At 50.2% G+C, this 26,307-nt stretch overlaps 13 protein-coding genes across 13 annotated transcripts; 7 read left to right on the forward strand and 6 right to left on the reverse strand.

Moving 5' to 3' along the window:
* Nucleotides 1–440: 440 nt before the first annotated feature.
* Nucleotides 441–2,589, forward strand: AUEXF2481DRAFT_73486 (multicopper oxidase; the record flags this gene model as incomplete). Its single annotated transcript, XM_013488151.1, has 6 exons — nucleotides 441–576; nucleotides 610–993; nucleotides 1,042–1,176; nucleotides 1,230–1,646; nucleotides 1,699–2,203; nucleotides 2,256–2,589. 6 exons carry the CDS (start codon nucleotides 441–443, stop codon nucleotides 2,587–2,589), a joined length of 1,911 nt encoding a protein of 636 aa, XP_013343605.1.
* Nucleotides 2,590–3,073: 484 nt separating this feature from the next.
* AUEXF2481DRAFT_80071 (uncharacterized protein) lies at nucleotides 3,074–3,853 on the reverse strand (the record flags this gene model as incomplete). Its single annotated transcript, XM_013488163.1, has 3 exons — nucleotides 3,074–3,173; nucleotides 3,232–3,459; nucleotides 3,535–3,853. 2 exons carry the CDS (start codon nucleotides 3,851–3,853, stop codon nucleotides 3,236–3,238), a joined length of 543 nt encoding a protein of 180 aa, XP_013343617.1. The 3' UTR covers nucleotides 3,074–3,173; nucleotides 3,232–3,235.
* Nucleotides 3,854–4,323: 470 nt separating this feature from the next.
* AUEXF2481DRAFT_40283 (uncharacterized protein) lies at nucleotides 4,324–5,562 on the forward strand. The gene is made up of 2 exons (XM_013488067.1): nucleotides 4,324–4,857; nucleotides 4,913–5,562. Exons 1-2 carry the CDS (start codon nucleotides 4,517–4,519, stop codon nucleotides 5,127–5,129), a joined length of 558 nt encoding a protein of 185 aa, XP_013343521.1. The 5' UTR covers nucleotides 4,324–4,516; the 3' UTR covers nucleotides 5,130–5,562.
* A 144-nt stretch (nucleotides 5,563–5,706) lies between these two features.
* On the reverse strand, nucleotides 5,707–6,380 carry AUEXF2481DRAFT_89080 (uncharacterized protein; the record flags this gene model as incomplete). The annotated part of the gene is made up of 2 exons (XM_013488172.1): nucleotides 5,707–6,158; nucleotides 6,215–6,380. 2 exons carry the CDS (start codon nucleotides 6,378–6,380, stop codon nucleotides 5,962–5,964), a joined length of 363 nt encoding a protein of 120 aa, XP_013343626.1. The 3' UTR covers nucleotides 5,707–5,961.
* A 755-nt stretch (nucleotides 6,381–7,135) lies between these two features.
* AUEXF2481DRAFT_40284 (uncharacterized protein) lies at nucleotides 7,136–8,004 on the forward strand. The gene is made up of 3 exons (XM_013488068.1): nucleotides 7,136–7,311; nucleotides 7,364–7,611; nucleotides 7,665–8,004. Exons 1-3 carry the CDS (start codon nucleotides 7,273–7,275, stop codon nucleotides 7,870–7,872), a joined length of 495 nt encoding a protein of 164 aa, XP_013343522.1. The 5' UTR covers nucleotides 7,136–7,272; the 3' UTR covers nucleotides 7,873–8,004.
* A 611-nt stretch (nucleotides 8,005–8,615) lies between these two features.
* Nucleotides 8,616–9,341, reverse strand: AUEXF2481DRAFT_231861 (uncharacterized protein). Its single transcript, XM_013488203.1, has 3 exons — nucleotides 9,047–9,341; nucleotides 8,706–8,983; nucleotides 8,616–8,650 (listed from the first exon to the last, which is right to left on the reverse strand). The coding sequence occupies exons 1-2, from the start codon at nucleotides 9,246–9,248 to the stop codon at nucleotides 8,709–8,711; spliced, it is 477 nt and encodes a 158-aa protein (XP_013343657.1). The 5' UTR covers nucleotides 9,249–9,341; the 3' UTR covers nucleotides 8,616–8,650; nucleotides 8,706–8,708.
* A 958-nt stretch (nucleotides 9,342–10,299) lies between these two features.
* On the reverse strand, nucleotides 10,300–12,265 carry AUEXF2481DRAFT_5270 (uncharacterized protein; the record flags this gene model as incomplete). The annotated part of the gene is made up of 7 exons (XM_013487940.1): nucleotides 10,300–10,373; nucleotides 10,427–10,532; nucleotides 10,583–10,916; nucleotides 10,965–11,095; nucleotides 11,149–11,521; nucleotides 11,569–11,689; nucleotides 11,740–12,265. 7 exons carry the CDS (start codon nucleotides 12,263–12,265, stop codon nucleotides 10,300–10,302), a joined length of 1,665 nt encoding a protein of 554 aa, XP_013343394.1.
* A 727-nt stretch (nucleotides 12,266–12,992) lies between these two features.
* Nucleotides 12,993–13,242, reverse strand: AUEXF2481DRAFT_40289 (uncharacterized protein; the record flags this gene model as incomplete). The annotated part of the gene is made up of 1 exon (XM_013488069.1): nucleotides 12,993–13,242. A coding segment is annotated over one exon (190 nt), but the record flags the coding sequence as incomplete, so codon positions are not given.
* Nucleotides 13,243–14,643: 1,401 nt separating this feature from the next.
* Nucleotides 14,644–17,900, forward strand: AUEXF2481DRAFT_73488 (glycosyltransferase family 1 protein). The gene is made up of 4 exons (XM_013488152.1): nucleotides 14,644–15,039; nucleotides 15,154–16,230; nucleotides 16,287–17,703; nucleotides 17,756–17,900. Exons 1-4 carry the CDS (start codon nucleotides 15,015–15,017, stop codon nucleotides 17,757–17,759), a joined length of 2,523 nt encoding a protein of 840 aa, XP_013343606.1. The 5' UTR covers nucleotides 14,644–15,014; the 3' UTR covers nucleotides 17,760–17,900.
* A 264-nt stretch (nucleotides 17,901–18,164) lies between these two features.
* On the forward strand, nucleotides 18,165–19,444 carry AUEXF2481DRAFT_5272 (uncharacterized protein; the record flags this gene model as incomplete). Its single annotated transcript, XM_013487941.1, has 4 exons — nucleotides 18,165–18,405; nucleotides 18,464–18,805; nucleotides 18,860–19,103; nucleotides 19,159–19,444. 4 exons carry the CDS (start codon nucleotides 18,165–18,167, stop codon nucleotides 19,442–19,444), a joined length of 1,113 nt encoding a protein of 370 aa, XP_013343395.1.
* Nucleotides 19,445–19,498: 54 nt separating this feature from the next.
* Nucleotides 19,499–20,827, reverse strand: AUEXF2481DRAFT_29752 (uncharacterized protein; the record flags this gene model as incomplete). Its single annotated transcript, XM_013487993.1, has 1 exon — nucleotides 19,499–20,827. The coding sequence occupies one exon, from the start codon at nucleotides 20,825–20,827 to the stop codon at nucleotides 19,499–19,501; it is 1,329 nt and encodes a 442-aa protein (XP_013343447.1).
* A 1,169-nt stretch (nucleotides 20,828–21,996) lies between these two features.
* Nucleotides 21,997–23,646, forward strand: AUEXF2481DRAFT_65970 (uncharacterized protein; the record flags this gene model as incomplete). Its single annotated transcript, XM_013488148.1, has 2 exons — nucleotides 21,997–23,175; nucleotides 23,233–23,646. 2 exons carry the CDS (start codon nucleotides 21,997–21,999, stop codon nucleotides 23,644–23,646), a joined length of 1,593 nt encoding a protein of 530 aa, XP_013343602.1.
* Nucleotides 23,647–24,086: 440 nt separating this feature from the next.
* Nucleotides 24,087–26,224, forward strand: AUEXF2481DRAFT_65825 (uncharacterized protein; the record flags this gene model as incomplete). Its single annotated transcript, XM_013488141.1, has 4 exons — nucleotides 24,087–24,109; nucleotides 24,169–24,379; nucleotides 24,433–25,154; nucleotides 25,204–26,224. The coding sequence occupies 4 exons, from the start codon at nucleotides 24,087–24,089 to the stop codon at nucleotides 26,222–26,224; spliced, it is 1,977 nt and encodes a 658-aa protein (XP_013343595.1).
* Between the last annotated feature and the right edge of the window lie 83 nt (nucleotides 26,225–26,307).

Consider the following 26,307-nt stretch of genomic DNA (forward strand, 5'->3'; position numbering starts at 1 on the left):
GAGCCGCGCTTGCTACTGGAAGAGTCATGTCGTCGATTTGGCCACTTGAGGCAGCTCCACTCATCGACCGAACACGTCAAACGCTCGACTATACCCCTCCCCGAGTTCTTCCAGAGCGAGTATAATACCTCTTGGCTTGCCATCTTCCGCTCTAAAACACTGCCGAGCTGTATCAGGTGTTGGCCAGAGAATATCGAGCACGGGCCGAGCATCACACATTTTCCTTCATCGTACCCTTGCTCGTCGGGTCAATCGTGACAGATCTGTATCGGATCTACCTCCACATCTATAATTGTAGCAGGGCCAAGTATCGCACTCACTTACAAAATCATCATCATCTCGCTCCATGACCCCCCTCTGTCGAAGTCTCTTCCGTTGTAGTTGCTGGTGACTGCCATATCTAATACTTTCTTATTCTTCTTACGTTGATCACTATCACGATGGTGTCCTGGGGTCGCCTTATCCTTCATGCTTTCTCTTTCTCTCCTCTCACCGACAATGGTCTCCGGAAGATCTATCAGCCTAACCAAGCAACGTTTGCTGCTCCTGCTGCACAGCCACCAAAAAATGTGCTAGGTGGAGTAAATGCTGGCTCTTTTCACAGCCCAGCCTTCATCTCCAATGGAATACAATCTTTGGAGAATGCTTTGGGCGAGAAAGAGCAAGATGGCAATTCTGTATTAGGAAGCTTCGATGCACCTCGGCTTCCTTCCTTTCGCTCCGATGGCGGCACACCTCTTCCCTTCGGCTTTCCCTGGGGTCAATCAACGGCCAACAACACAAACTACTACACAGACACGCCCAACACTGGTGTCACCCGCTATTACGACTTTGAAATATCCGCTGGACGGATTGCACCAGATGGTGTCTTTAAGGATGGTGTCCTTGTCAATGGTCAATTCCCTGGCCCAACTATCGAAGCGAATTGGGGAGACATGGTCTCCATAACTGTCAAGAACTCGCTTGATGAGGGCACTTCAATGCACTGGCATGGTAAGCGTGGACGAAAGTTGAAAACCTGGCAAAAGCTGACCCAACCAGGCTTGCTCCAGAAAGCAACACCATGGTATGATGGCGTCCCCACAGTTATGCAATGCCCAATTGCTCCCGGAAAGTCGTTCACCTATGTCTTCCAGGCAGATCTATATGGTACTAGCTGGTATCACAGCCACTTCAGTGCGTTCAGCTTTGCGAGAATCTGGTCATGGGTCTTGCTAACGGAGAACCAGGTGCGCAGTATGCAGGTGGCGCAGCTGGTGCCATGATCATTTACGGACCCAAAAATGTAGACTACGATATCGATGTCGGACCTGTCATCCTCACAGACTGGTACCATGAAGATTACTACACCCTCGTCGAGCAAACGATGTCGAAAGCATCCGACAAGACTCCCCAGCCAGCCTCCAACAATAACCTCATCAACGGCAAGATGAATTTTCCTTGCTACAAGGACACCAACTGCACTGCCAACGCCGGCGTTTCAAAATTCTCCTTCACCTCTGGCAAGAAGCATAGACTACGATTGATCAACATGAGCGCAGAGGCCATGCAAAAGTTTTCAATCGACGGACACACGATGACTGTTATCGCAAACGACTTTGTACCTGTAGAGCCATATCAAGTTGCGGTTGTGACTCTTGCTGTTGGTAAGTCTAATCTTCCCCAACTCTCTTTGTACAAGACTAATGAAGGCAATAGGCCAACGGACCGACATCATTGTTGAAGCCGATGGCTCACCGACGGATAGCGTCTGGATGCGCTCCAACCTAAAATACTGCTCATTGACCGACGGCACAGTCGACGAAGCTGTCGCAGCAATTTACTACGAAGACGCTGACAACACCACGATCCCCACCTCCAAGTCTTCGGTTACCACAACTCAACTCTCTTACTGCAACAACGACGATCTTTCTGTCACAAAACCCTTTTTTTCCATCAAGCCTGATCCCAACCCATCCACTACCGAGGACTTGATCATTGAGTACCGTACCAACGAGACAGACTTCAATCTCTGGTTTGTCAACAACGTCAGCTTCAGAGGTGACTACAACAACCCAGTCCTCTTGGAGGCTAAGCTTGGCAATCTCGACTTTCCTGAAGAGTACAACGTCATGAACTTTGGATCCAACAAGACCGTTCGTCTTGTGGTCTACAACTACTTTGCGTTTGGTGGCCATCCCATGCATATGCACGGTCATAATATGTAAGTCTCACACGATTCACAGGTGCTTTTAGCCAGTACTGATCAGCCCCAGGTACGTCCTAGCAGAAGGCTTCGGCGAATACGACAACACCGTCACAAACCCCTCCAACCCCCAACGTCGCGACACAATCTGGGTGCAAGCCGCCAAAGACGCCAATACCCCCGCCTACGTGGTCCTCCAAATCGACCAAGACAACCCCGGAGTCTGGCCCTTTCATTGCCATATTGCATGGCACGTATCTGCAGGGTTATATGTTAGTATCTTGGAGAGACCGGAGGAAATCAAGAGGGACATGAAGATTCCGGGGGTTATGGCGCAAAGTTGTAGGGATTGGGGTGAGTTCACGGGGAGGGCTGTTGTGGACCAGATTGATTCTGGACTGTAGTGTTGTGTTTTGAGATATGAAGTATTTCAGAATGTTGTTTTATCTTTCTTCCTTCACGCTGCCTCACGTCTCAAACATCTTTCTGTGTTTCTACCGTTCTGTTCTTAAGGTGCAGCAGTGATGCTGGAGGGACAAGGTAATAATACATGTTATATGGTCCTCGCCATTGGGTGTCCACAGCACATGTACTGGAAACTGTCGGGAAGCACCATGAACTCGCACTCGTCGAAGAGTTCGCTCAGGGTGATCTGTTGTAGAAGTGTATCACAGGTCTTGTCGTTCTCATCACTGGCAGCCACCTGATGTAGCTTCTGGCAACAAATTAATTTGCAGATCACATCACAGAAGTACAAAGAAGGGATGTTTTGGTCAAACGCCAGGAAGGTAGTTCTAGAATTTGATGTGGCTTCCTGGAAGGAAGAAAGTGGGATCGATTTCTGGAGAAAAGAAAGTAGCATTGACGATCTTTGTCAATGTCTGATAAAGTCATTCAAGTAAATGACAATGTGAAAAAAAAACTCAATGTATCAATATCAAGAAGCAGCCTCAGCAGTTTCAGTAGCCTCAGTAGTAGTTGCTCATGCCTATAAAAACAGTCAGATCACATTTCCCAATTCATCGCACTAGATCCAAAAAACATACCTCATTACTTCTCCACAGCCCTTTCGAAACAACGACATTCAAGCTGCCAAGCACCCTGCGCAGTCTGCCTCAGAATCTCCACCACATGGAGAATGAATCTCGGTACCGAGCGGAATAGATTACCGTTGGGATGGCCGTATAAGTTTCGAACAATGGTTCCTTTGGGAGTCAGGTAGCTCCAGCCAGAGTAGCCTGGCGGAAGGCCGCCGATGAAATTTGGGAAGAAACCTGTTGTCGAGTGGCTAGGTTAGCAGGGTGTGTGTGTGGGTCGAGAATGGGAGGGGAAAAGAGGGAAGGTCTTACCGACGCGTTGGGTGTTTGAGGGTTTCCAGTATTTGTTCAGGTTGTCGATGTACCATTGGGATGGGATGAGGGTGTGGTGTTTGGGTTCTTCTTCACTTTCTTCTTCATCTTCGTCTGTGTCCTCGTTTTCGTCGTCGTCGTCTGCGTTTCTCAACGTTTCTTCGTTCTTGTCTTTGTCTTCATCTGCGGGACCTTTGCCAGTGCCAGCTCCAAGGGCACGGTAGGGGATGGCACTCAGATCAATGTCTTTAATAGCATAGACTACTGAGAATCTTGTGGCTTTGAGGGCTTCAGCGGGTTGTTGCTGAGATAGAGCCATCTTTGTGTTGTAGTCACGAAGGGTTGTCGTGATGGACGGCGAAAAGAGAAGGTTAGTGAGCTGAGAGAGTAGCTGTGAAGTAGCCTGCGGTCGACTCCCGGAGCGTTCTAGGGTCGGTGACGGGGTTTTGTATCATCGTACTGATGACAATGGTGTCGACAATGGGAAGGCTATAGATGATTGCATGAGTGACAACACTGAACGAAAACTCGACAAGGAAATCACTTGTTCCTCGTCTATTGTTCTGTACCTCTTGTGGCAAACGACGTAGATAATGTTCACCGGCAAAAGGGACTCGATCATTGACTCAGGGGTGTAGAGTTTTTGAATTTTGATGTTCTTTATCTCAAAGAAGCATGATGTTGCTCCCTGAGGCCTTGGTAACCCAGGCTATTCGTCGAATATACCCATCTCCTCTCTCCAGTAGGCCCATGCCAGACAGCATGGCCTGTAATGAGGCAGGAACTCTTTTGGACGTGTATGCACTGTGGCTGTGGGAAGTAAGCTTCTGATATATGTGGGAACAAGAGCAAGGGTAGATAGCAATACGTTCCCCGGGTTCATTACCGAGTGCTTTGTCTGCAGCACTTCAACAGTTGCAGGTGGGAATGGCGATCGCGTTCTCTTTACTAGCATGGCCCGGACAACGGCGTTAACATCAATATGTCACCAGCCCGCGTAATGAGCATGGGCAAGGTTTTGAGGGTCAAGAGATTGGTAAGGCCAGCCGTACCGAGTAAACCACTGTCTATGGGCGATGTTCCAATTGAGGACAGTCTCAGCGGCGGTATTGTCATTGCGGCGCCACGCACGGTCACGAACACTGGTCTCTCTAGCGAGGTTGGCAAGCATGAGCTCTCCAACATGCTGCTTAAAAGTGGCGGCGGTGCGAAAGTAGCTCTTGGTAGGGCAACCTACGACTCCCTTCGGACGACAGCCACCTCTGTTGACGTACCACCACACGCTGTGACCGCGAGGAAGGTCACCAACGAATCTTACATTGCCTAAGAATATCTCGTCAGTCCATCACCTGGATATTTCCTGAATAGCTTGACTGACCAAACTGGGCTTCCATCTGAGTGTCGTTGTTGAAGGCCTGCACCAGTGTCTCCAGGTACCTGCGGTGCTCAGCGTCTTGATTGGTGAGCTGGGTACGGCCGGTGGGGTCAGAGGGGCCGTTGCCATTACCATCGCTGAGCAGGGTGCTGAGGTCAAGGTCACCATTTGCAGCGACGGCAAGGAGGTCTTGTGCCGGTTGAGCAATCTTGTGGCGTAGTTGCGCGCGTCTGGAGTTGCGTGTAAGCAGAAAGAAGACTGCCGGACTCTAAGCTGAGCCAATAAATCAAGCCTGCCGAGTTTCTTCTTCCGTCGCGGGCACATGTCGTTCTCGTACACCGTCGTGACCGCAATGGTCGGTTTGACAGCCTGGAATCCTCGACGTATAGCACCATGACCACGTGGTAGACTTGCGTACGACTAGGCAGAGGCTACGACCAAGACGGTTGCCTTGCTCAATAATTGTCGGGCACAGGAGGTTTCAGAGATGAGGTGCTCTCTCGAGACTGGTCCATCTGGATTTCAATCGAAATGAGCTGTAGCAGGACAGCGAACTCGGATGATATCAAACTAGCAGAAGTTTGAGTTGTCATTTGAGTCATCACACCCCCCAATCAATCACTTCTACCAGGATGTAGGTTGGAGTATGCAAGGAATGGCTAGGATTGGTCAAAAATCGGAGACAGAACAGACTTGTTGATGTGGGACATGAGCACTCTAAGCTTCTGTCAGAGTGGGGCAGCAAACGATTACCCAACCACCAGTGCATAACGCTCCAAACCAACATACCCTGAGCTGCATTATGTTTGTGCAGAGTAGTCGTGCCATCCATAATGTCGAACGAAAGGGAAGACGAGTAAAGATGGACTTGCTTGGGGGCCTGAGGATCTATTTCTGGGATTTGCAAGTTTGATACATAACAAGAAAGATCGGCTTACTCGCCCCTGAGCTGTTGAGGCTACTGGCTGGCAGCATGATACTCATATCGGGCACAATAAGGGACGTGGAGCAATGCAAGAAAGCTTTGCTGGATAAGAACTCGTGTGGCAGGCTCAAAAGAGCCCACAGTTGCAGTTGGCAAAGCCATTTCCAACCATGATGCTGACGACGTGGATCAAGAATGTGTCAATGGAGCGGAAGTAGCGACCGCTAGGGTGACCAAACACCTTCAAGACAATGGCATTGCCAGACCGCATACTCTGAAGTGTGTAGTGAGTAGGGGCGCCGTTAATGAAGTCAGGGAACCAAGCTGTAGAAACATTGTTAGCATGCTCCCATGTGGCGTGTCGAGCAGACTTGACCCACGAATTTGCTGCACGAGGCCGGTGTTCTTTGCATTACGCCAACGTCTGTTCAAGGATGCCAGGAACTGCTGGATTGGCACGGCAGTATGATCTGGAGGGATGACTGTGACAACACCATCGCTGTTGTAGTGGGTGAGGTCGGTTGGGAAGGGCTGAGGCTGAGCCATGGCGGAGCACTCTCGCGTAGAGTTGTGGAGCGTAATATAGTCGGCGGATGAAAAGAGACCATGCACAGGATGAGTGGAAATTACAACCGGCACTTCCAGCTCTCAACACAGGGTCCACGACACTTGTGCATCATCGTGCCTGCGATGGAAATCTCGACCTAGCTGCTCAAACGATAGCAGAAGCAAGTCAGCGAGACGAACCCCTGAGCTGAAGGATCATGGACAGCAGCAACACTTGGTAAGATGAATGGCAACAAGGCTACTGACGGGACACGATGATGCACGCACAGAAACGACATGATTGAGCACAGGAATACAATGAGTACGAGCTGCAATATCATTTTCTTGTTACAAATATGCGTAAGAGAAGTATTTCATGACATGCGAAGTCTGGGGCCATCTTATAGCAGCAAGCAGAGGTCATGGTATGTCCGGACGAGTGTTCCTGATATTTCTTGCGATCTCAACTGTTCGAGTCAGGCTTTTTCTATCGTCTGACTATATGAATAGATGTTTAGGAATCACTGCAACCTTACTCGGTTTGCTCTGCACCACCACGGTACATCGAGATATCAGCCCTTGGCCCCTCCAACCTTGACTGTATGAACCTCAACTGGGATGTATAGTCCCAGGTCAAGGACAAGTAGATGTAAGTTAGGCATAGGATGTCGATAAGTCACACGGGTCACAGAAATTATACTTCAAATCCACGTCTGTAGGAAGAGAAAGAGTGGAAACAACAAATGAGTGTGTAATGCAGAATGGCTGTAGACTAAAGGCGTCCAGTATAAGCGAGCATAGTGGCTCATTATTCATTCAAGGTCCCTGACTGAGATCTAGCAAGGGGTTGTCTGGTCATGAGGATGATGGACATAGGTCTGAGGTGGCTATGATGGCTGCGATGGCTGCAATAGCCGCGACGGTAGCTTCACTATCCAGGCGTTAGTGTGCATACATGCCTTTGTGTTTACCGCATCACTTACATTGCATCTTTGACAGACCTCGCACATACACTCGTCTTGCTTGCCTTCGGGGCTGGGATCATAGCCAACGAGCAAGGTGTAGACGTGCGGAACGAAGGACTCGATCGAACGGAACTCGAAGACATCATGTCCCTCGATCATCTTCTCTACGCGGATGGTGGCCTCGCCCTCGACCATCTTGTCGCGATTATGACCAACCCAGTTGTAGTCAGGTGGCAAGCCTCCGAAGAACTTGACACTTTCGCAGTCTACAAAGTATATTGATCAGTCAAAGTCTAAGAGTATACTTGGATACACGTACTCATTTTGTCCAGGACCTCGTAGTCCTCCTTGGCCTGAGCTTGTTCAAGGAAGTTGTTGAATCTGTCTGTGAGAAGCTTGAGGAATTTGTCGGTATCCAGCTTGAAATCGCCCTCACGGAGAAACTCCAGCGTGCGATACGGTTTTGGTCACTGTTGAAGAGAGTGGTCAAGCGATCGAGGGTAGGCCCAGCAGGCATGAGAGTGTAGCCAGGTCTGTGACCAGCAGTGGCGGAGGTCCCATTGCTGTGTGGAAGTCGGCTGAGATCGATCTGGACGCTTTGAGGTTGAGCCATCTTCGTGCAGGGCGCAAGTCGGGTGCACTGTTTGTGGTGGTCCCTGCGGAGGAAGAGGAAAGATAACAGACCACAAAGCAGATCTAGTCCGAACAGTGCTCAGCAAATGAGAAGCTCTGGCAGGAAAGATATACAGCATCCCGAAACCTGTTGCAATGCTTACTGAGATGGTATGAGCTGAAGCCTCTCTCATGCAGTGTCTAGTAGTTTGCAAATCATTTTACATCTTTACAGGTATATTGAGCAGTGCATGGTGAAGAAGCCAGCATATCGGAATTAAGCCGCTAGGAGCGCAAATAATACTTCTAATTGTACGTACCACTCCTTCCTTGATTGGAAAGATGCACAATAGTTTTGGCAACTATGACAGCGATGATCGAGAAATAGCAAGGGAACCTCTCTCCATTTTAGATGTGTTTGCGGTACAGGTTGTCATCGTTGTTCAAAGCTGAGAACCGTGTGCTCTCTGAGCGCGTCACTGCAGTAATTCAATCACTCTGTACATTACTATGATGGATCGAGAAGCAGATTTATAAGTGATGAGAATGAGAATGTATTGCTTGTTCAATCTACTTGTTATGATCGAATTCCTACGATCCTTTACTCCTCCGACATCTGAGAAGCAGTACGTATTGCTTGTTTGGTATGATCCGACCCCACAACCTTTGGCTGCTTCGTTATGGTGATGTTGACTATGGTTCTGTTAGTATCACCAATATCTGGCATGTATGTAAGCGTGATACTTACCGTTCAAGCGTTGACGGGTGCGGGTGTTCTCTGTGCGACACAGTGAAAGCATTTGCAGCCTCTGGGAAGGTTGCCGATCACGACCTGGTCGCAGATGATCCAGTAGACGTGAGGAACGAACGAAGAGAATGATCTGAAGAGCTTGTCGGCGTGGAAGCTATTGCGGGTGCTCTCGTGGTGACCGTAGATGTAGCGGTCGTGTCTTCCATCCTTGGGAGGAGCCTCATAGCAGGCAAAGCCAGGGGGAAGACCGCCAACGAAGCGGACACGGTCACAGTCTGAGAACGCACCGGGTATCAGTCGATAAGATCAGTATGGCATCTCCAGCACGCGTTGCTTACTGAGTTCTGCCACCATCGATCCTGCGGTCTCATGGTTGTTGAAGGAGGAAGTGAGGAGCTCGAGAAATACGGAGTCAGGAACCGGAATGTACTTCGACTTGGCAGAAGGGCGGTGCTGAGGGTCACTCTCAAGGCTGGTGATCTGGCTAAGGTCGATGTCGCGGACGGCGACTCTCTTGTTTCTGAAGAGGACGTGAACCATGATGTCTCGATGCAATGTCGATGCGCTGGAGATAGTCTAAAAGGAAGAGCGGTAGGCTTGTGTACCCGGGTTGGGTGGTCATTGCTCGCGATAGAACATTCCGGTCCATTTCCGAGAGCCACTCTTAATTATGTGAGCGACGAAGTGATCGAAAAAAGTCAGCCTTGTGAGAGACTTCAGTACAGAGATGCTTGTTCGTCAAAGTGAAACACGCTTTGACCGAATGAAGGAAAGGCTCGACCATATGAACGCCGCAGGCAACCTGACGAATATGTTAGGCTGTCCGCTACAAGCATAGAACGTCAACCGAGCTTACCCTTGTGAGAGGCTTCAATTCAGTAATCATCCTTCGTTTCGTCCTGGAGATATGCTAAGCGTATGGAGCACAGGTTCGTCGACGTTATGAGCCTAGGCGTACCAATGCAGGACCTCGAAGCCTCCCTCCTATCAGTAGCGTTGCTACTAGAAAGTGGGCTGTCGATATGCATGATTAATTTGAGATGTGGAGCAATGATCATAGGACCCGATGACTAACCTGCTCTCACTGGACAATGCTGTTGATGTCAAAACCACTCTGCCTTTCCATGGCCATTGTACGACCTGTCGATGGTTGCGGGAGTCGTACTTCGATGAACCCATTTGCCTCTGGCTCACCCCTCTCCGTCAACAATCTGTGAGATCTGGAAAATGATCTTGCCTTTTGACAGCCAGTCTCAGAGCTATTCATGGAGTCTGGAGTCAAGATATCGAGGATTGCGCCTGGCGACAGAAGCTAGTGGACCGAAGCTATTCTTTGTCTTCTCAATTCGCCAGAGTTGCATATTTGATGTGGCTGCTGGATGGCTACTACCAAATTTTGCACAGATGATAAGCTGTAAATTGATTTCGGAAGAGAGCAATGAAAAGACAAGAAGGCACGAATGTTATTTGATAGTCATACCGAAGAACGTGGGTCGTTTGAGATGCGTCAGAGTGCATATGAGTCTTCTCAGTATTCTGGTTTACATACCATCTGAGTAATTTCTCGAAGCCAGGAACAACATTCCGAAATTTAGCGAGTGATTTTTCTTTGCTTTGACAGTATACCAATAACCAGCGCCGTACTTGCCAAGGCGATTTGTACCGCTGTAGGAATCGAATTAGCTGAACACTTCTTGAATTTCTGTTGGAGCACGTACCAAAAGTTCTCCGGAAACTCGCCACGAATGCACGAATGATTAATCGGTGCAGAGGACCGTGCAGTGTTTGCACGTACGCAACATCCGATAGTACTTTTCGAGCGATCTAGAGAATATTAACCACGGACTGCTCCCGAAGTAGACCATGATACATACCTCGTCTCCTCCTACCACCCTGCCCAACATTCTGTGGAGATTCGACCGTAATGCAGAGTGGAAGATTGCACTAGCAACGCTGACACCTACCACCATACTGATGTTTGCGCTGAGGTACATCCCAGTGGTTGCAATAGCCATCTGGCTTTTCTCGACGCCCGCAGTCAACCCGACAAAGACAGCAGAGTTTGCCATGCCCGACGCGCAGCCGCCAAAGAAAATCACCAAAGAGCCAGCGGTGCTTGTGTGGCCTCGCCAAATGATGAGAAGGAGAGAGAAACAAAGCATGGCAGACAGACTAGCCAGAACAGTCGGCGGCTTGTAGCGGCCAGTACTAGCGCGTCGTCAGTGGACGAAGACTATGTCATATTCGTATGCTTACCGCTTGATCCATGCACCAACAGCAAGGCCGCCGAGAGTATTGCCAAAGACGGCAGGAACAAGGTGGGCGCCAGCTTCCCCCATACTTGCGTTTGCAGTTACCTGGAAGTATAGAGGCACCAGGAACATGAGCTGTGAACAAATGATCAGTACATGTATTGCGAGAACTGTGAAACCTGACTTACTGCTACTTGTATACCGGTCTGGATGAAGATGATCGAGTACGACGTGATTACTGCATCTTTTCCAAGGAGTTCTAGAGGAAAGATCGGCTCTTTTGCCCAGAACTTCTCAGCGAGAGCAAAAAGTATCGCAGCGATGACGCCAATCACGACTAAACTGATGACCACAGAAGAACTGGATTTTTTACTTCCAAGATCAAGGGCAGTGATACCCGCCAAGATAGCGACGGACATGAAGAAAGCTCCAACAATGTCGATGCGTTTTAATTTTGTCCAAATGCTTTGCTTGAGCTCGACATCATGCTGCGGTTCCTCGAGCTTCCACCAGACCAAGACGATAGAGAGCAGCAAGAGTGGACATTGTCCGATGAAAGCCCTATGATATGTGAGTTGCGAACCAAAATCTAGTTCCTTGGCACTCACCATCGCCATCCTATAGTCTGGGATAGAAAGCCACCTATCAGACCTCCACAACTTCTTCCAACTGTAGAGAAGACATTGACGTAACTCCTGTATGCTGCAACCTCATGGAGCGGTACCAAATCTGGGTGGCTAGTGAGTACGTGCAGTGATACAACATCAGAATTGACATACCAGTGAGTAGGATAGACACCATAGAAACCATGCCAGCACTTCCAGCACCTTGTATGACGCGTCCAACGATCATCTGTTCCATATTTCTAGCGATTCCAGCAATGGCAGTGCCGACAAGGAAAAGGGTATAAGAAATCTGCAGGATTGGCTTCCTTCCAAAGATCTGGCTGAGGCGTCCATACATGGGCTGCGTAGCGCAAGTGGCCAGACCAAAACTCGTCACTATCCAACTGCCATCAATCCAGCTGCCACCTCCCAATCTTATAAATTCGGACGTGATGTGTGCGTATGTTGCGAAGACCAGGGTCGTATCGGCTTGAGAAACAAAGACACCGATTAATAGAACCGAGATGATGCCAAAGACAGATCGCTTGGACTGCTCTTGCTGACTTTCTGACACTGAGTCTTGCTGTTGTGTTTCCAAGTCGTCATTGATATTTCCCTGGCTCAATAATGGGGTGGTCTCCTGTTCTGCGGTATCCTGGGGCGCGGCCAGCGGCACCTCTACTCCTGGACGGGTAGTCATGGCTGAATGTCAAGACAAGACAAGAAACAATCCAAGCCTTCAAGAAAAGGAGACTGACCGTAAACGAGCACGTGGGGGTATGAATGAAGCCGTTTTAAGGTTGGAAGGATACGAACGGTACTTAAGAATAGGCAGCAGGCCACGCATGCTTACCTCCTTGCTCCTCTTGCACTGTACAGCTGCAGAATTTGCGCATTTCAGTCATCGCATATCATCGCGCCATCGGACCGCGAGATTCGGGATCGTTATGCCCGAATATTGCGTTGCCAATGCAGTCGATGTTTTTGTAGCGATAAGAGAATGGTGCAATCGGTGGTTGAGCAGTCGTGATCGAGAACCTCGGGATTTTCGGAAAGTTGTGAGCTATACCGTTTCTGGAATTGAACCTAAACAAGAACGTGGGGGGTGTAGCGTCGGAGTCCGCGGGTGGCCTCGGCCAGGGTGATATGTTCAGCGAACTTTCTCGAGGACGTCAACCCGCGAGGCATCAACATGCTTGCACTGAAACTAGGTAGTAACCAGTTCCTGACAGCTCTTCCGGAAGAACTTCCTGGATTCGAGACGGTAGGTGTGCGAGTTCTGAAGATTGTATCACATCGAGCTTGCAGGCAAGGTATCGATGGACTGAATATCCGGTGACCATTGGGACATGGCAGTGCTCCACCAAACACATCACCGCATTGTACCACGTAATCAATGGCAACAGGCTCGACGTCTGGCTGGGATCTTGTGGCCGTGTAGTAGTGTGACATATGATCGTAATCGCCAACATATCCTTGAGAAGTCATCACGGGCTCTGTTCCCTATTGCTCTCAACTCCTTTCGGTAGTGCCAATATCTTAGGGCCCTCGATAAGCTTGATCTTCCTTGCTTCCCACCACGCAAGTATCCCTGCAGCAAGACTCACACCACATCCGAGGCCAATAAAAGTTCCTGCGCCCCACCCCGGACGGTCTATGCGATTCCAGTGCCACATGAAGAAGGCCATGCCTATTTGGAAAAACGTGTTAAATGCCATCAACCAAACCATGGGATCAAGCTTCCATAATTTGGTTGGAGGTGCATGTTCGCCCCGTGGATATAATCCTCGAGTCTTCTAGGTGTTCTTCGCCACGTCTGTTGCCCATCCTGAACCAGTCGCTGTTGCGTTCGGCCAACTTTTTCAATGGACCGTGACCATGCTTCGAGCCAGTATTCAGTCTCCAACAGGTGATCCAGTAGAGATCCCTGAAGCGCCACGAAGCTAGTCCAAAGGCTGTTAGACAAAACAGGGCGTTCAGGATTTGCGAATCGATCTCCAGCCAGATCTTACAGGAGCCGAGTCGGCATTGCCGTTGTCCGAGGGATTCATGGCGGGAGCGGCATGGAGCAACAATAAGAACAGCATTGCACCCCAGGCTATAACGTTTAGACCATACAAGGTTATCAAGAACCCTGTTGGAGACAGGACAAGCTTGGCAGCAGCAGCAAATCCGTGCTTGATGGCAACGGTCCATGGTAGTTTTTCCACAGGAGGTAGATCAGCTTGCTGCTGTATGCTAGAACCCACGGCTGCAGTACTCCAGACTTTTGACTCGTCTGGTATAGTGTTGGATCTGGTCTACGTGCATTGTATACGATTTTCGAGCTCGCGTTCGCGAGCACTGTGACCGTGGCTGTCGAAGACGATGTTTTCCCCACCAGTCTCAGGAGAGCGTAGATCAGTGAGATTCGGTGCGTGGGCAATAGCGGTGCCGGTTGCCCGCTACATTCCTGGCTGTGGATTCGAGTTGAGTAGCTGATTTGCGACGCTTAGCATACGGCCTCCACCGCTGTCCTTGGCACTCGAATCAGGTCCTGATAAATCTATTTGTGCCGACCAATAGGCAGCACCACAGATGGTATAGGCTCGGAATACGAAGGTGAGGGAGTGGGAGCGAACGTTGTATGTCTGGGTCGGTGTCAAGTAGCAATGAACATGTAGGCTCTGAGGGGATCAGCCCAAACCCGAGAACTGTTCGCCATGGTCGTATCCTCTCTCTCAGCTGAAGCAAATTGCCACTACCAGTCGCGTTCCTCTCGAACCAATAGGGAGTGGCCCACAATGGATGATGTCAATCGCAGATGAGCCAATCAGCCAGATCTGCGCCGAGGTAAAGCACACTACTTAGCCGTAGCGCTATATGAGCTCAGCACTGTGAGATTGTCTTCATCGGTTCTTTTCGAGGTCCCTTGCTCATACCTTGATAACAGATTTTAGTTCACAGATCGCAAATAGGCTTTCTCGTTCAAGGATCTTCCCCACTCAAAACTAAACCGTTTGAGGACCAACATCTGTGGGGGCTAATTCAGGGTCCCAGCTTCCACAGCTTTCACCCCCAAGTTCTCCAGTCCACCTTCTTGCTAGCATTTCGTACCTCGGTCTTGGGCGGACTATATCTTGACACCGTTGTCACAAGCGTTGTTCCAGCGACAATAACGGTACACTGAACCGTCAGCTGGCGGCTCATAGAGCGTTGCATTGGCTCACATTGGCAACCAGTCCCTACTCAATGTAATTCCTCGATAATCGTCCAGCATGCTCAGTACAGAACCAACGGGCCGAAAGAACGCTATCGATCTGAGTTTCAAGACCATGGAGATCCTGTAGACGACAAAGTATCGCGCTTGGCCAATTACGATAATGCTCAGGGAGTAATCGCCCTTCTAATAAAGAGCATCACATTTCTGCGCCTTGACTTGCACACCCGCTGCACCTTCCGCTATTACAATGTCCCCGATTTCGTTCTCACAGCGTAAGTACAAAATTCCCCTTGACAAGAAAGCGGCCCTCCCCGCAGACGACGGTCGATTCAACGTTTCCATTAGTACGACAGCAGTAGCACAGCTACAAACTCTTCTTTCCCAAGAGAGCAAGGATTCCTTGGGCGACTCCCAGCACGAGACGGCACATACTAGGAAAAACTTCGCGAGACTCAATTGGCACCAACGTCAAGATGACTTCAAGCCCATTATCGATGGTTTTCGAGGCTCGCCACGTATGAACATCGCAATCCTGATCGTTGGAAGTAGAGGCGATGTTCAGCCATTTATCGCTCTCGGTCAAGTGCTAAAGGCGGCTCCGTATAACCACCGCGTCCGAATCTGCACCCACCCGGTGTTCAAAACTTTCGTGGAATCGGACGGCCTCGAATACTACGCAATCGGGGGTGATCCAGAGAAGCTCATGTCGTATATGGTACGTAACCCGGGCGTTCTGCCGACTAAAGCCTCTAGAAAAGCCGGCGATGTGGGCGCACGACGCGCTGAGATTGCTGAGATGCTAGACGGCTGCTGGAGAGCGTGTACAGAGGCGGGAAACGGGGTTGACTCTATCAACCTACCGGCCACGAAGACCCTAAGCCTTGATTCAACAACCTCGCTGCCAGATCCATTCATAGCCGATGCCATCATCAGCAATCCACCAGCATATGCAAATATCCATATTGCGGAAAGACTATCCGTACCTTTACATATGATGTTTACTATGCCCTGGAGCCCAACCACAGCATTTCCCCACCCCCTTACCAACGTCAAGTCAGGTGCTAGCAATAACAAGATGGCCAATTATCTGTCTTACTACGCTATGGAGCTGCTGACTTCGGAAGGTCTTATCGACCTTGTAAATGATTTCAGGGTAAACACTCTTGCTCTCGACCCGCTCCACGCTGCCTGGGGTCACCAATTGCTTCCACAGCTCAAAGTCCCATTTACTTACTGCTGGTCTCCAGCATTGATACCAAAGCCTCAAGATTGGGGCTCTAACATCGGCATTAGTGGATTCTTCTTCTTGGAAACAGCAAAATCATCATTCCAACCGGACGAAGCATTGTCCAAGTTCTTGGAAGCCGGACCTTCACCGGTCTATATTGGTTTCGGATCAATTGTAGTGGACGATCCTGATCAAATGACAAATATGATACTCGAAGCTGTGCGACTATCAGGAGGTAAGTGTTTCGGCCCCATCGATGCAAAGGCAGCGGCAAACTGACTTTCTTCACAGTACGCGCTCTTGTTTCCAAAGGTTGGGGCAACCTTGGAGGCAAAGACATTCCGGAAAATGTCTTTTTGCTCGGCAATGTACCGCACGACTGGCTTTTTCCGCGCTGTTCCGCAGTGGTTCACCATGGCGGTGCTGGAACGATGGCCATCGGTATAGCGCTGGGAAAACCAACAGTAGTAGTTCCGTTCTTTGGCGACCAGCCATTCTGGGGAGAGATGGTCGCGCGTGCTGGTACTGGTCCATCACCGATAAGATACAAGGACTTGACGGCAGAAAAGCTAGCAAGTCAGATTACACAAGCTCTGGAACCTCAAGTCCAGGACCGAGCAAAGGAGCTCAGCGATCTGATTCGAAGCGAAACGGGCACAAAGACGGCAGCCGGAATGTTCCATGCGACTGAACAGATGCAAATCCTCAACTGCTTCCTAATCCCCGATAGAGTTGCTGTCTGGCGAGTGCGACACACTAATATCCAATTGAGCGCATTAGGAGCTAGCATTCTCATTGATCACAACAAGATCGACCGAAAGTCTCTCAAGCCCCTACGCAAACACCGCTGGTATGTGGAAGAAGGCGCCCAAGATCCACTCATCGGCGCTCTGGCCACACTCGGTTCGACGGCCGTTGGCTACAAAACTTGCGTCTCGAGATTGAACAGAGACATAAAAGGACCAACATCGAAAGATAGCGTTGCTCCGAAAGTCCTGTTCGACGGCCAGGTTGCTACTGACGGATCAGGCAACACTCTCAAAAGCATCGGCAGATTCGGGGCCAGTATCGGCGGCAAGATTCTGCAGTTCCCGATTGATCTGTTATACAATGTAACGAATGGCTTTCACAACGCGCCTGCTCATTCAATGGGAGATCGGACTGTCCGTATGAGGAACGAGATCACTGGCATCAGATCAGGTCTGAAAGCAGGAGCCGAGGAAGTCTGCTTTGGACTGCACGACGCGAAGACCGGTGTTGTGACCCAGCCGATCCATGGCTTCGAACAGGATGGTGCGGTCGGTCTTGTAAAGGGTGTAGGCCGTGTTGTCGGAGGCCTTGTTTGTAAGAGCGTGGCTGGTACTTTGGGATTGCCAAGTCACACATTAAAGGGGTTGGCCAGATCCATTCGCAGAGGTTGGAGAGACAGCGACGCGGCGCCAGATGAAGAGGCCATTGTTTTCCTGAGGCAATTGGAACACCTTGAAAGTGTCAGTGGTCAAAAAGGTTCTGCAGATCATACGCAGGCTATCGCCTTGTCATACGTAGGCAAAGCGAGTGGTAACGGAGTCATGCGTATGGTGAGGAGACGGCGAGGATGGCAGAACTACATAGAATTGCTGCAGCTTCGACAAGACCCTCAGCTGGCAGCACACACGGAACAAGATGTTCTGTCGCGATGGGGAAGCTTGGATGCTCCCGTCAAATTCTGTAGCAGCGGATAAGTATGAAGATCGTGTATTCCGTTGTCCAAATCTCACTTGAGCAGAGTGTGTTTGCGAATTGCACGACAGACATTCGACTGATTCGTGTGCCAAGATTTCATGACGCTCTTTCTCGATCCTCGCAATATCCTCGTCTCGATATCCTGCTCATTCACCTTTTTCCATTGTGCGAGTGGTTCATTAATCTTTGGCAATTAACTTGAAAGATTGATGTCACTCACCTGATAGTCCACAATTAGTGATCGAACCTCTTCTTTCGGATCACGGAAACGCGACATCCGAAGCCTGATCCGGCTCTCATCACCACGCCAGCCCTGATCAAGATCGAGCGACGCAAAGACCATACTCCGTATCACGATATAAGACAAAGATCATGTCAACCTCAGCGATGTGAGTCTCTGACTGCTTCTCTCAGTAGTACTCACGGGTGTATAATCTCGACATCATGGCAGAAGAACACACCTGGAACAAACTTCACCACGGCTTTCTAACATTTAACAGCAAGTCTCCTCGTGTACATGTCTTGTCTGACGACACAGAATTCGATCGCGTATTTCTCAAACATCTTCGACAGGAGGGATTTAATGTGACATACATTCCTTCCACAGGAGACATCAAAGATTTCAAATGGACAGTACAGCATTTCTCAGATGATCTAGAATTAGGTCAGAACTATGCTATAATAGGTGATCCTACTTTGCTCCTTCCCCTTAATTCTATGACCACGAATTGACGTGTTTTCAGCATTCGGTGAAGCGGCAACTCACATCCTCACGCTCGCCCAAAAACCTCTTCCTCATTGCATGTCTTTGACTTGCTACTACCCTACTGCTCTGCCGTCTCCAAAGCACAAATATCCTGTTCATCTCTCGTTGCTTTGTCATCTTGCTTCTATTCAACCTTTTGGCGCTTCGACTTTCAAGACCTATGTGTATCCTGATACATATCCAGGATTTGCAGAGAGAGATTTGGAAGAATATGATAGAGTTGCCGCAGGATTGAGTTGGAGCAGGACATTGGGAGCATTGAGAAAAGGGTTTGGCGTGGAGGTTGATTTAGAAGGTGTTGTGGATGAATGGAATAAGTGTATGTGTCTCTTGGAAAGATGTTACAAGGTGGAAGTCACTGACGTTTGTGCAGACAGGTTCGAGGATAAAGATGCTAAGATGGCAACGTTTATGTTGAGCCAGGTGCCCTATGTCAACGCCGTGCCTACTATGACAGGTGGCATCGGACGAGACGAGCTCGATCGTTTCTATCGAAATGTCTTTCTTCCCGGCAATCCACCAAGTCTCAAATTGCGTCTACTCAGTCGCACAATTGGTGTTGAGAAAGTGGTGGACGAAATGATCGTCTCGTTCAGACATACACAGGCGGTACCTTGGTGAGTATTCGTCCATTGTGAACAATACGACATAGCGCTCTGATATGATATTTAGGATACTGCCAGACGTCCCCCCGACGAACAAGTCGGTTGAAGTGGCTGTGGTGTCTATCGTCAGCATCCGCGGCGGCAAGTTATGGCATGAGCAGTTGTACTGGGACCAAGCAAGTGTGCTGGTTCAAATAGGATTGCTCGATCCCAAACTTGTGCCTGGTGACATGAAGAGGAGGGGTCTCCAAAGACTTCCCGTGACTGGCAAAGAGGCAGCGGAGAAAGTGCTGGACGAAAGCAGCCATTCAAGCAATGACTTGATCTCTGCGTGGGGCGAAGATGAATCTTGAGCCAAGTCGTGTACGCCCGACGCAAGTGGTCAATTTTTTGATACGGCGATTGACTCAACCAACGAATTTGCAGGTAGGCATGCGGTAGTTGTCCAACGCCCAGTAGCGACGGCGGACACCTTCCCACTCACCCTGCTCGTCGAGATCGGGGATGTGAATGTCCTCGAATTCGGTGTCCATACCGGCATCAAATAAGTCCATCTCGACAACTCTGGTGTAAACGTCGTAGCAGACCTGTCTGTCGGCACCAAGACCGTTGAAGAAACCGAAGCGACCTTCAGGATCAAGAAGACCAATGACGTATTCAGTAAAGAACTCCTTCAAAGCCTTGTACTCCTCGGCAAAAGTGTCGAAGTAGATGCCATCAAAGACCTGGTTCTCCTCAACAAGCTGAGGAACAACGTCTTGCCATCTGCCTTCGTGGATCTTGACGCCAGGCTTCTCGTACCAGCCGTCCTTGCGCATGCGGGCGAGGACATCGGGATGTGCTTCAATGATGTGATGGACAGCAACCTTCTTGTCCTGGAAGATGCCATCAATGATACCCATACCATGACCAACGTTGAGGACGCGAAGTCCACGTTCAGGGCAGAGACGATCGACGGTCTTTAGCATGATGTCGGTCTCCCAAGACATCATGACACCGTTCTTGTCGGCGTCCAGAAGTCTGTCGCCCTTGAATGTGAGCTCTGATGCGAGGTAGTCTTCACTGTTGACATCAACCTTGGTCTCCTGGCCGTTCTCATCGATTTGAACAAGCTCGGGGACACTCTCGGCCCCAGGCACGGTGCCGTCAGGACCAACGAGCTCGGGCGCGCTCTCATCGACTTCGACCATGGAAGCTTGTAGTGAATCACCATTCTCATTCTCAATGATCTCGAAGCCTTCAGCATCCTCCTCTTCCTCTTCGCTATCGTCCTCGTATTGTGCCAGCATCTCGAAACCATCCAGACGGCTGAGAAGTAACTCGGCACGAACACCAGCCTCGACCATGGCCTCATAGCACTTTTTTAGACCCAAGCGCAGAGCCAAGCACCCGGGGGTCTCGTTGTTGTCGTCCAGATCGTTCCAGATAGCGCCGTTTTCAAGAAGGAGCTTGACAGTCTTGAGAGCCTCCTCTTCCTCCAGAGCCGTGTCATTGAGAGTGGCGGCCTCGTCGACATCCATGTCTATCTTGTCTTGAGCGGTGTCTTCGTCGGCCTCGCAAGCAGCAATGGCGGCGTGGAGAGGAGTCATGCCAGTATCAGAGTCGACAACATTTGCTGAGCCCTTGGGGGTGCGCAAAAGGCGGCGGAGGGAGTCGAGATCATGGTTGGTAGCGGCGAGGAGAATCTCCTGATCGGTGGTATCCGTATCGATTTCCATTGCTTGAGGATCGGCCATGTTGATGTAAGTTTTGATTGTTTCCTGAGCAAAAGTCGCGATATGGATGATTACGGTTTTTCTGCTGGAACAAAAAAGCGGCTTATGATGCGGGGAGCTTCCTTTCAAAGTTTGTCACAGAAGCTGAAGCTGCCGACGTGATTGTCGGAAGACCCTGAATCAGACCCTTGATTGGCCAAGTCTGTACACGGCATGCCATGTATCTGCTGTCTTGGATGCACAAAGATTTGCTGCAGATAGACTACATGATACCCGCACATAGCATCATCTCTTGCTGTGACAACAATCTTCGCGTAGAAACAAATCGCCAGGTGGTGAGTTCGACCGAGGCCCGGGATGTAACTCCTAGGCGAGGAGCTTCAGCATCATTCGTCAGGCTGCGTCATTCCTGATCGTCAGCCAAGCAGCGAAAAGTAGCAACTCTTCCGACCCAGTCCTTGCCAACTCGCGCATGAGGTCGAATTTCCGGCGTGTCCACCGTAAACGAAGCCCCGTATATGACTGTCTGACACAGACTCTTCTGTGTGGGCTGCCCTGTTCCCCTGGCAAACTGATCACATCGTGACATGTCCAGCCATTTCTTCCTTCACTAACCCTAGCCTCCCTCATCTCACCCTAAGCACCCCTTCATCCTATCAACCATCATTTCCTCTCATCTCCACTGACGACAATTCTCGCTCATCATGGACGGACTGGCTCGAGGAAGCCGTCGTCCTGGTCTAAAGACAAACAATACGTTGGATGCCCAAGAACTGGTGGGCAGCATACAGAAAGATGGCTTTGCTTCTCTGAAGCCACGTCACCAAGAGACGGCTTATCTTCAGAACGTCGACACGTCCAATACTTCATCCTCAACTTCCTTGACCTCCGATGAAGATGTCGAAGACTATGACAAGATCGAGCTCGACCCAGACACAATCATCGATGGTAGCAGCGGCGGTCATCTAGGCCAGACCATTACAAGCGACAAGTCAGACCAAGATCTGTCTCTCAAGCCATCTACCTCAGGCGTGGGTCATATCAGAAGACAGTCGACGGCTCCAAGCCGCCAACAATCGCCAGACTCTCGCCGCAAGAGCATTCAGATCCGCCTCGAAAAGACCGACCGAAAAGGTCACTACATCCTTACTGCCGATGATCCCGACGTCCGCGATATCCTTAGAAAGGGTATGGAAAGAGAAGAAGCATCGCAAGATCCATCCAAGAAAGCCAGAAGCCTCCGCGATCTGGTCTTCACTCGCCAATTCACCACCTTTGACCGACAGAACCCTCTGAGCGCAGAGTCGCCCTTCCATGGCTTCTTTACCTTGTTCTGGTTGGCCATGGTCCTCATGTTCCTCAAGGTCTCGGCATACAATTGGAAAGAGCATGGGAGCATATTTGGCGGGAACGAGGTCTTTAAGATCATGTTCGGTCACGACGTCCTGGTCTTGGGTGTCACCGATGCTGTCATGGTCTTTTCGTCGGCGTTAGGCTTCTTGCTGCAGAAGGCCATTGTCAAAAACTACATCAGCTGGAATCGGTCAGGATGGATCATTCAGAACGTCTGGCAGACCTTCTTCCTAGGATCTGTCGTTTGGTGGATGTTTTACCGCGAGTGGCCTTGGTCTCATACCATCTTCATGGTTCTCCATACTATGGTCTTCCTCATGAAGCAACATAGTTATGGCTTCTACAATGGACACCTCTCAGTTCTCTACAGGCGGCGCAACATGTTGAGAGAGAAGTTGCGCGACCTCCGCGATACGAAGCCTATCGGATCTGTACCAACTAGTCCTCAGTCTATCAGTCCCGCAGTGACTAGTGCCCTGGAGAGAGTGGATTCGAATGACAAGAAACGTCGTCCGGTGGCTACCCGCACCTCGACTAATCTCGACAACGAGACTTCAGATGTGGCTAGTGTTGCAACCGCTATGGAATCCGGTCAACCTCTGACCCAAGATCAAATGCAGGCCTTCCAGCGCATTATCGAGGAAGAGATCACTGCCTTGGATAAGGACCTCAAAGGCAAGGCGCAATCTGACGAGAAGGCCTACCCAAACAACTTGACATCTACCAATTTTGCCGACTGGACCATTCTCCCGACATTGGTGTACGAACTCGAATACCCCCGACAGGAGCGTATCAACTGGTGGTATGTACTTGAAAAGTCCATGGCCACATTTGGAACCATGTGTGTGATGCAAGTCATCTCTCAAGCATATATTTACCCTCCAGTGGCCGAGACGGTCCGCATGAAGGAAGCGGGCATGTCTTTGGAAGAAAGAGCAAAGCAAATGCCATGGATTGTGAGCGACATGCTTTTCCCCCTTTTGCTGGAACAGCTGCTGTCGTGGTATGTCATCTGGGTAAGTCGTGATTCAACGTTACAAAATTCAAGAGGAAGTTCACTAATCGTCATGCAGGAATGTGTACTCAACGTGCTGGCCGAGCTCACCTGTTTCGCGGATCGAGGCTTTTATGGCGACTGGTGGAACAGCGTATCCTGGGACCAGTATGCAAGAGACTGGAACAGGCCTGTGCACAACTTCCTGCTGAGGCATGTCTACCACTCTTCCATCTCAGCCTTCCATCTTTCCAAGGGAACAGCGACTTTTGTCACCTTCCTACTATCCGCACTGGTGCACGAGTTGGTCATGGCTTGTCTCTTCAAGAAGGTTCGAGGCTATCTCTTCACGATGCAGTTGTTGCAGATGCCTCTGGTGATGCTTAGCCGAACCAAGCTTCTCAAGGGTCGAGACTTACTAGGCAACGTAGTGTTTTGGATTGGGCTGTTTGTTGGCCCAAGTGTGCTCACCAGCTTCTACCTCTTGATTTGAGCATATAGATTCAGAGGCGCAGGTCTAGCTTTATAGATGAGAATCAGAATTGTTACTCAGTATCAGGCAGCTGCTTTCATAAGAGACAGATCCGACAGTATAACTAAAGTTTGAGGCGTTGGGCACTGAAGCGTGGCGGTGCATGTCAGACCGGGGGGCACCAATTGAAAGCTGTCGGCAAGTGAATCCTACTGCTTCCAAGACGTCGACGTCACCCACCGCGTGTCTATGTACCTTAACCTTTCTGCCTTCTGTCTCTCTGGATAATACAGCATTGATCGAGGCTGAGTACGAAATCGAATACGCGGATACGTCAAGCAACTGTGCCGTTGAAAGTCGAAGTGGAACGTCAGGCATCCGGATCCCGCGACTCATAATTAGCAATCTCCGCCCGCCATCTTCACGCGTCTAGCTACTCTTTCCCCCCCACCACCGCAATCATGAACGTAATTAAGCTGCAAAGGTATGGCTCCGGACGCTGGACACGCGTGCGATTGGATGATAGGAACTGACAGGCTACAGGAAATACCCTCAGTTCGACCAGAATGAGATCTTCCAACTGTCTAATGCCTTCCAGAACATGGATGTCGACGACAAGGGCTACATAGATGAAGCTACCGTCATCAAGGCCACTCAAAACTCGGAGCGCCAACCCTACGATGTCGTGCGACAGGCTCTCAAAGAGGTTGAGCTGGACAGTTCGCGACGAGTAGAGTTGGACGACTATGTTGATGTATACCAGCCCACCCGCCTACCTCCGTCAAGACCCGACTGACAAGCGCGTAGTTGATCTCGAAGCTCCGCACCTCGTCGCAAGCGCAGAAGAGCATGGCCACCGGGCCCACTCGTTCGCGCGGTCTCAGCAACGCTCAACTACAAGGTCAACAAACCACTCCCGGCCACGCTTCCAAGGGCAGCGTTGGTGGTGGCGCAACTGGAGGTGGCCGTATCCACGTTGGAGGTGCCACGTCTAGTTCGCAACACACCATCAACGAGGACGAGCGCGAGGAGTTCACCCGTCACATCAATGCCGTCCTTGCCGGAGATGCCGACATTGGCAACAAGCTGCCTTTCCCCACCGATACCTTTGAGATGTTCGACGAGTGCAAGGACGGTCTGGTACTGGCCAAACTCATCAACGATAGTGTGCCTGACACAATCGATGAGCGTGTACTGAACAGACCCGGCAAGAAGATCAAGACTCTCAACGCCTTCCACATGACTGAGAACAACAACATCGTCATTGAGTCGGCAAAGGGTATTGGTTGTTCCGTCGTCAACATTGGCTCTGGTGATATCATTGAAGTCAAGGAGCACTTGATTCTTGGTTTGATCTGGCAAATCATCCGCAGAGGTTTGCTCGGCAAGATCGACATCAGACTTCACCCCGAGCTGTACAGACTGTTGGAAGATGACGAGACCTTGGAACAATTCCTGCGTCTGCCTGCTGAGCAGATTCTGCTGCGCTGGTTCAACTACCACCTGAAGAATGCCAAGTGGCATAGAACGTGAGTATTGTAGTCCTTCTTCCAGAGGAAGCAATCTGACCGTGTCCAGCGTCTCCAACTTCTCGAGCGACGTCAAGGATGGTGAGAACTACACCGTTCTTCTCAACCAGCTCAAGCCCGAAATTTGCTCTCGTTCCCCCCTCCAGACCGGCGACCTCATGCAACGCGCCGAGCAAGTCCTTGACAACGCCGACAAACTCGACTGCCGCAAGTTTTTGACTCCCAAGTCGCTCGTCGCCGGTAACCCCAAGCTCAACCTTGCCTTCGTCGCCAACTTGTTCAACACCCACCCTGGACTTGATCCCATCACTGAGGAAGAGAAGGCTGATATTGAGGACTTTGATGCCGAGGGTGAGCGTGAGGCTCGTGTCTTTACTCTCTGGCTCAACAGTCTTGACGTTCAACCCACCGTTGTGTCCTTCTTCGATGACCTCCGCGATGGTACAATTCTCCTGCAAGCCTACGACAAGGTCATTCCTGGCTCCGTACAATGGCGTCACTGCAACAAGCGTCCTGCTAACGGCAATGAGCTCATGCGTTTCAAGGCTGTTGAAAACACAAACTATGCTGTTGAGATTGGCAAGCAAAACCGCTTCTCCCTGGTCGGTATCCAAGGTGCTGATATCACTGACGGTCAACGTACGCTTACTCTTGGTCTGGTCTGGCAACTGATGCGCAAAGATATCGTCAACACTCTCGGTGCTCTCGCCCAACGTATGGGCAAGCGCGAAATCAGCGACGCTGATATGGTCAACTGGGCTAACGGCATGTCCAAGAAGGGTGGCAAGTCATCGGCCATTCGCAGTTTCAAGGACAGCTCTCTCGGCAATGGTATATTCTTCCTGGACGTCCTTAACGGCATGAAGAGCAGTTACGTCGACTACGACATGGTTGCCTCCGGCCGCAACGACGACGAAGCATATGCCAACGCCAAGCTCGCCATTTCCATCGCCAGAAAGATGGGCGCGACCATTTGGCTCGTGCCCGAAGATATCTGCAACGTTCGCAGTAGACTTATCGTCACTTTCATCGGCAGTCTGATGGCTACCGCTGAGAAGATGGGCGTCTAAAAGCACGAAGAGAATACTCTCACCATCACGCCCCTTGTTGATTATCTTTAATGTCCTTTCACAACCAAATCCTCCCCTGCTTG

The sequence above is a fragment of the Aureobasidium subglaciale genome (genome assembly GCF_000721755.1).
Source record: "Aureobasidium subglaciale EXF-2481 unplaced genomic scaffold scaffold_11, whole genome shotgun sequence".
NCBI lineage: Eukaryota > Fungi > Ascomycota > Dothideomycetes > Dothideales > Saccotheciaceae > Aureobasidium > Aureobasidium subglaciale.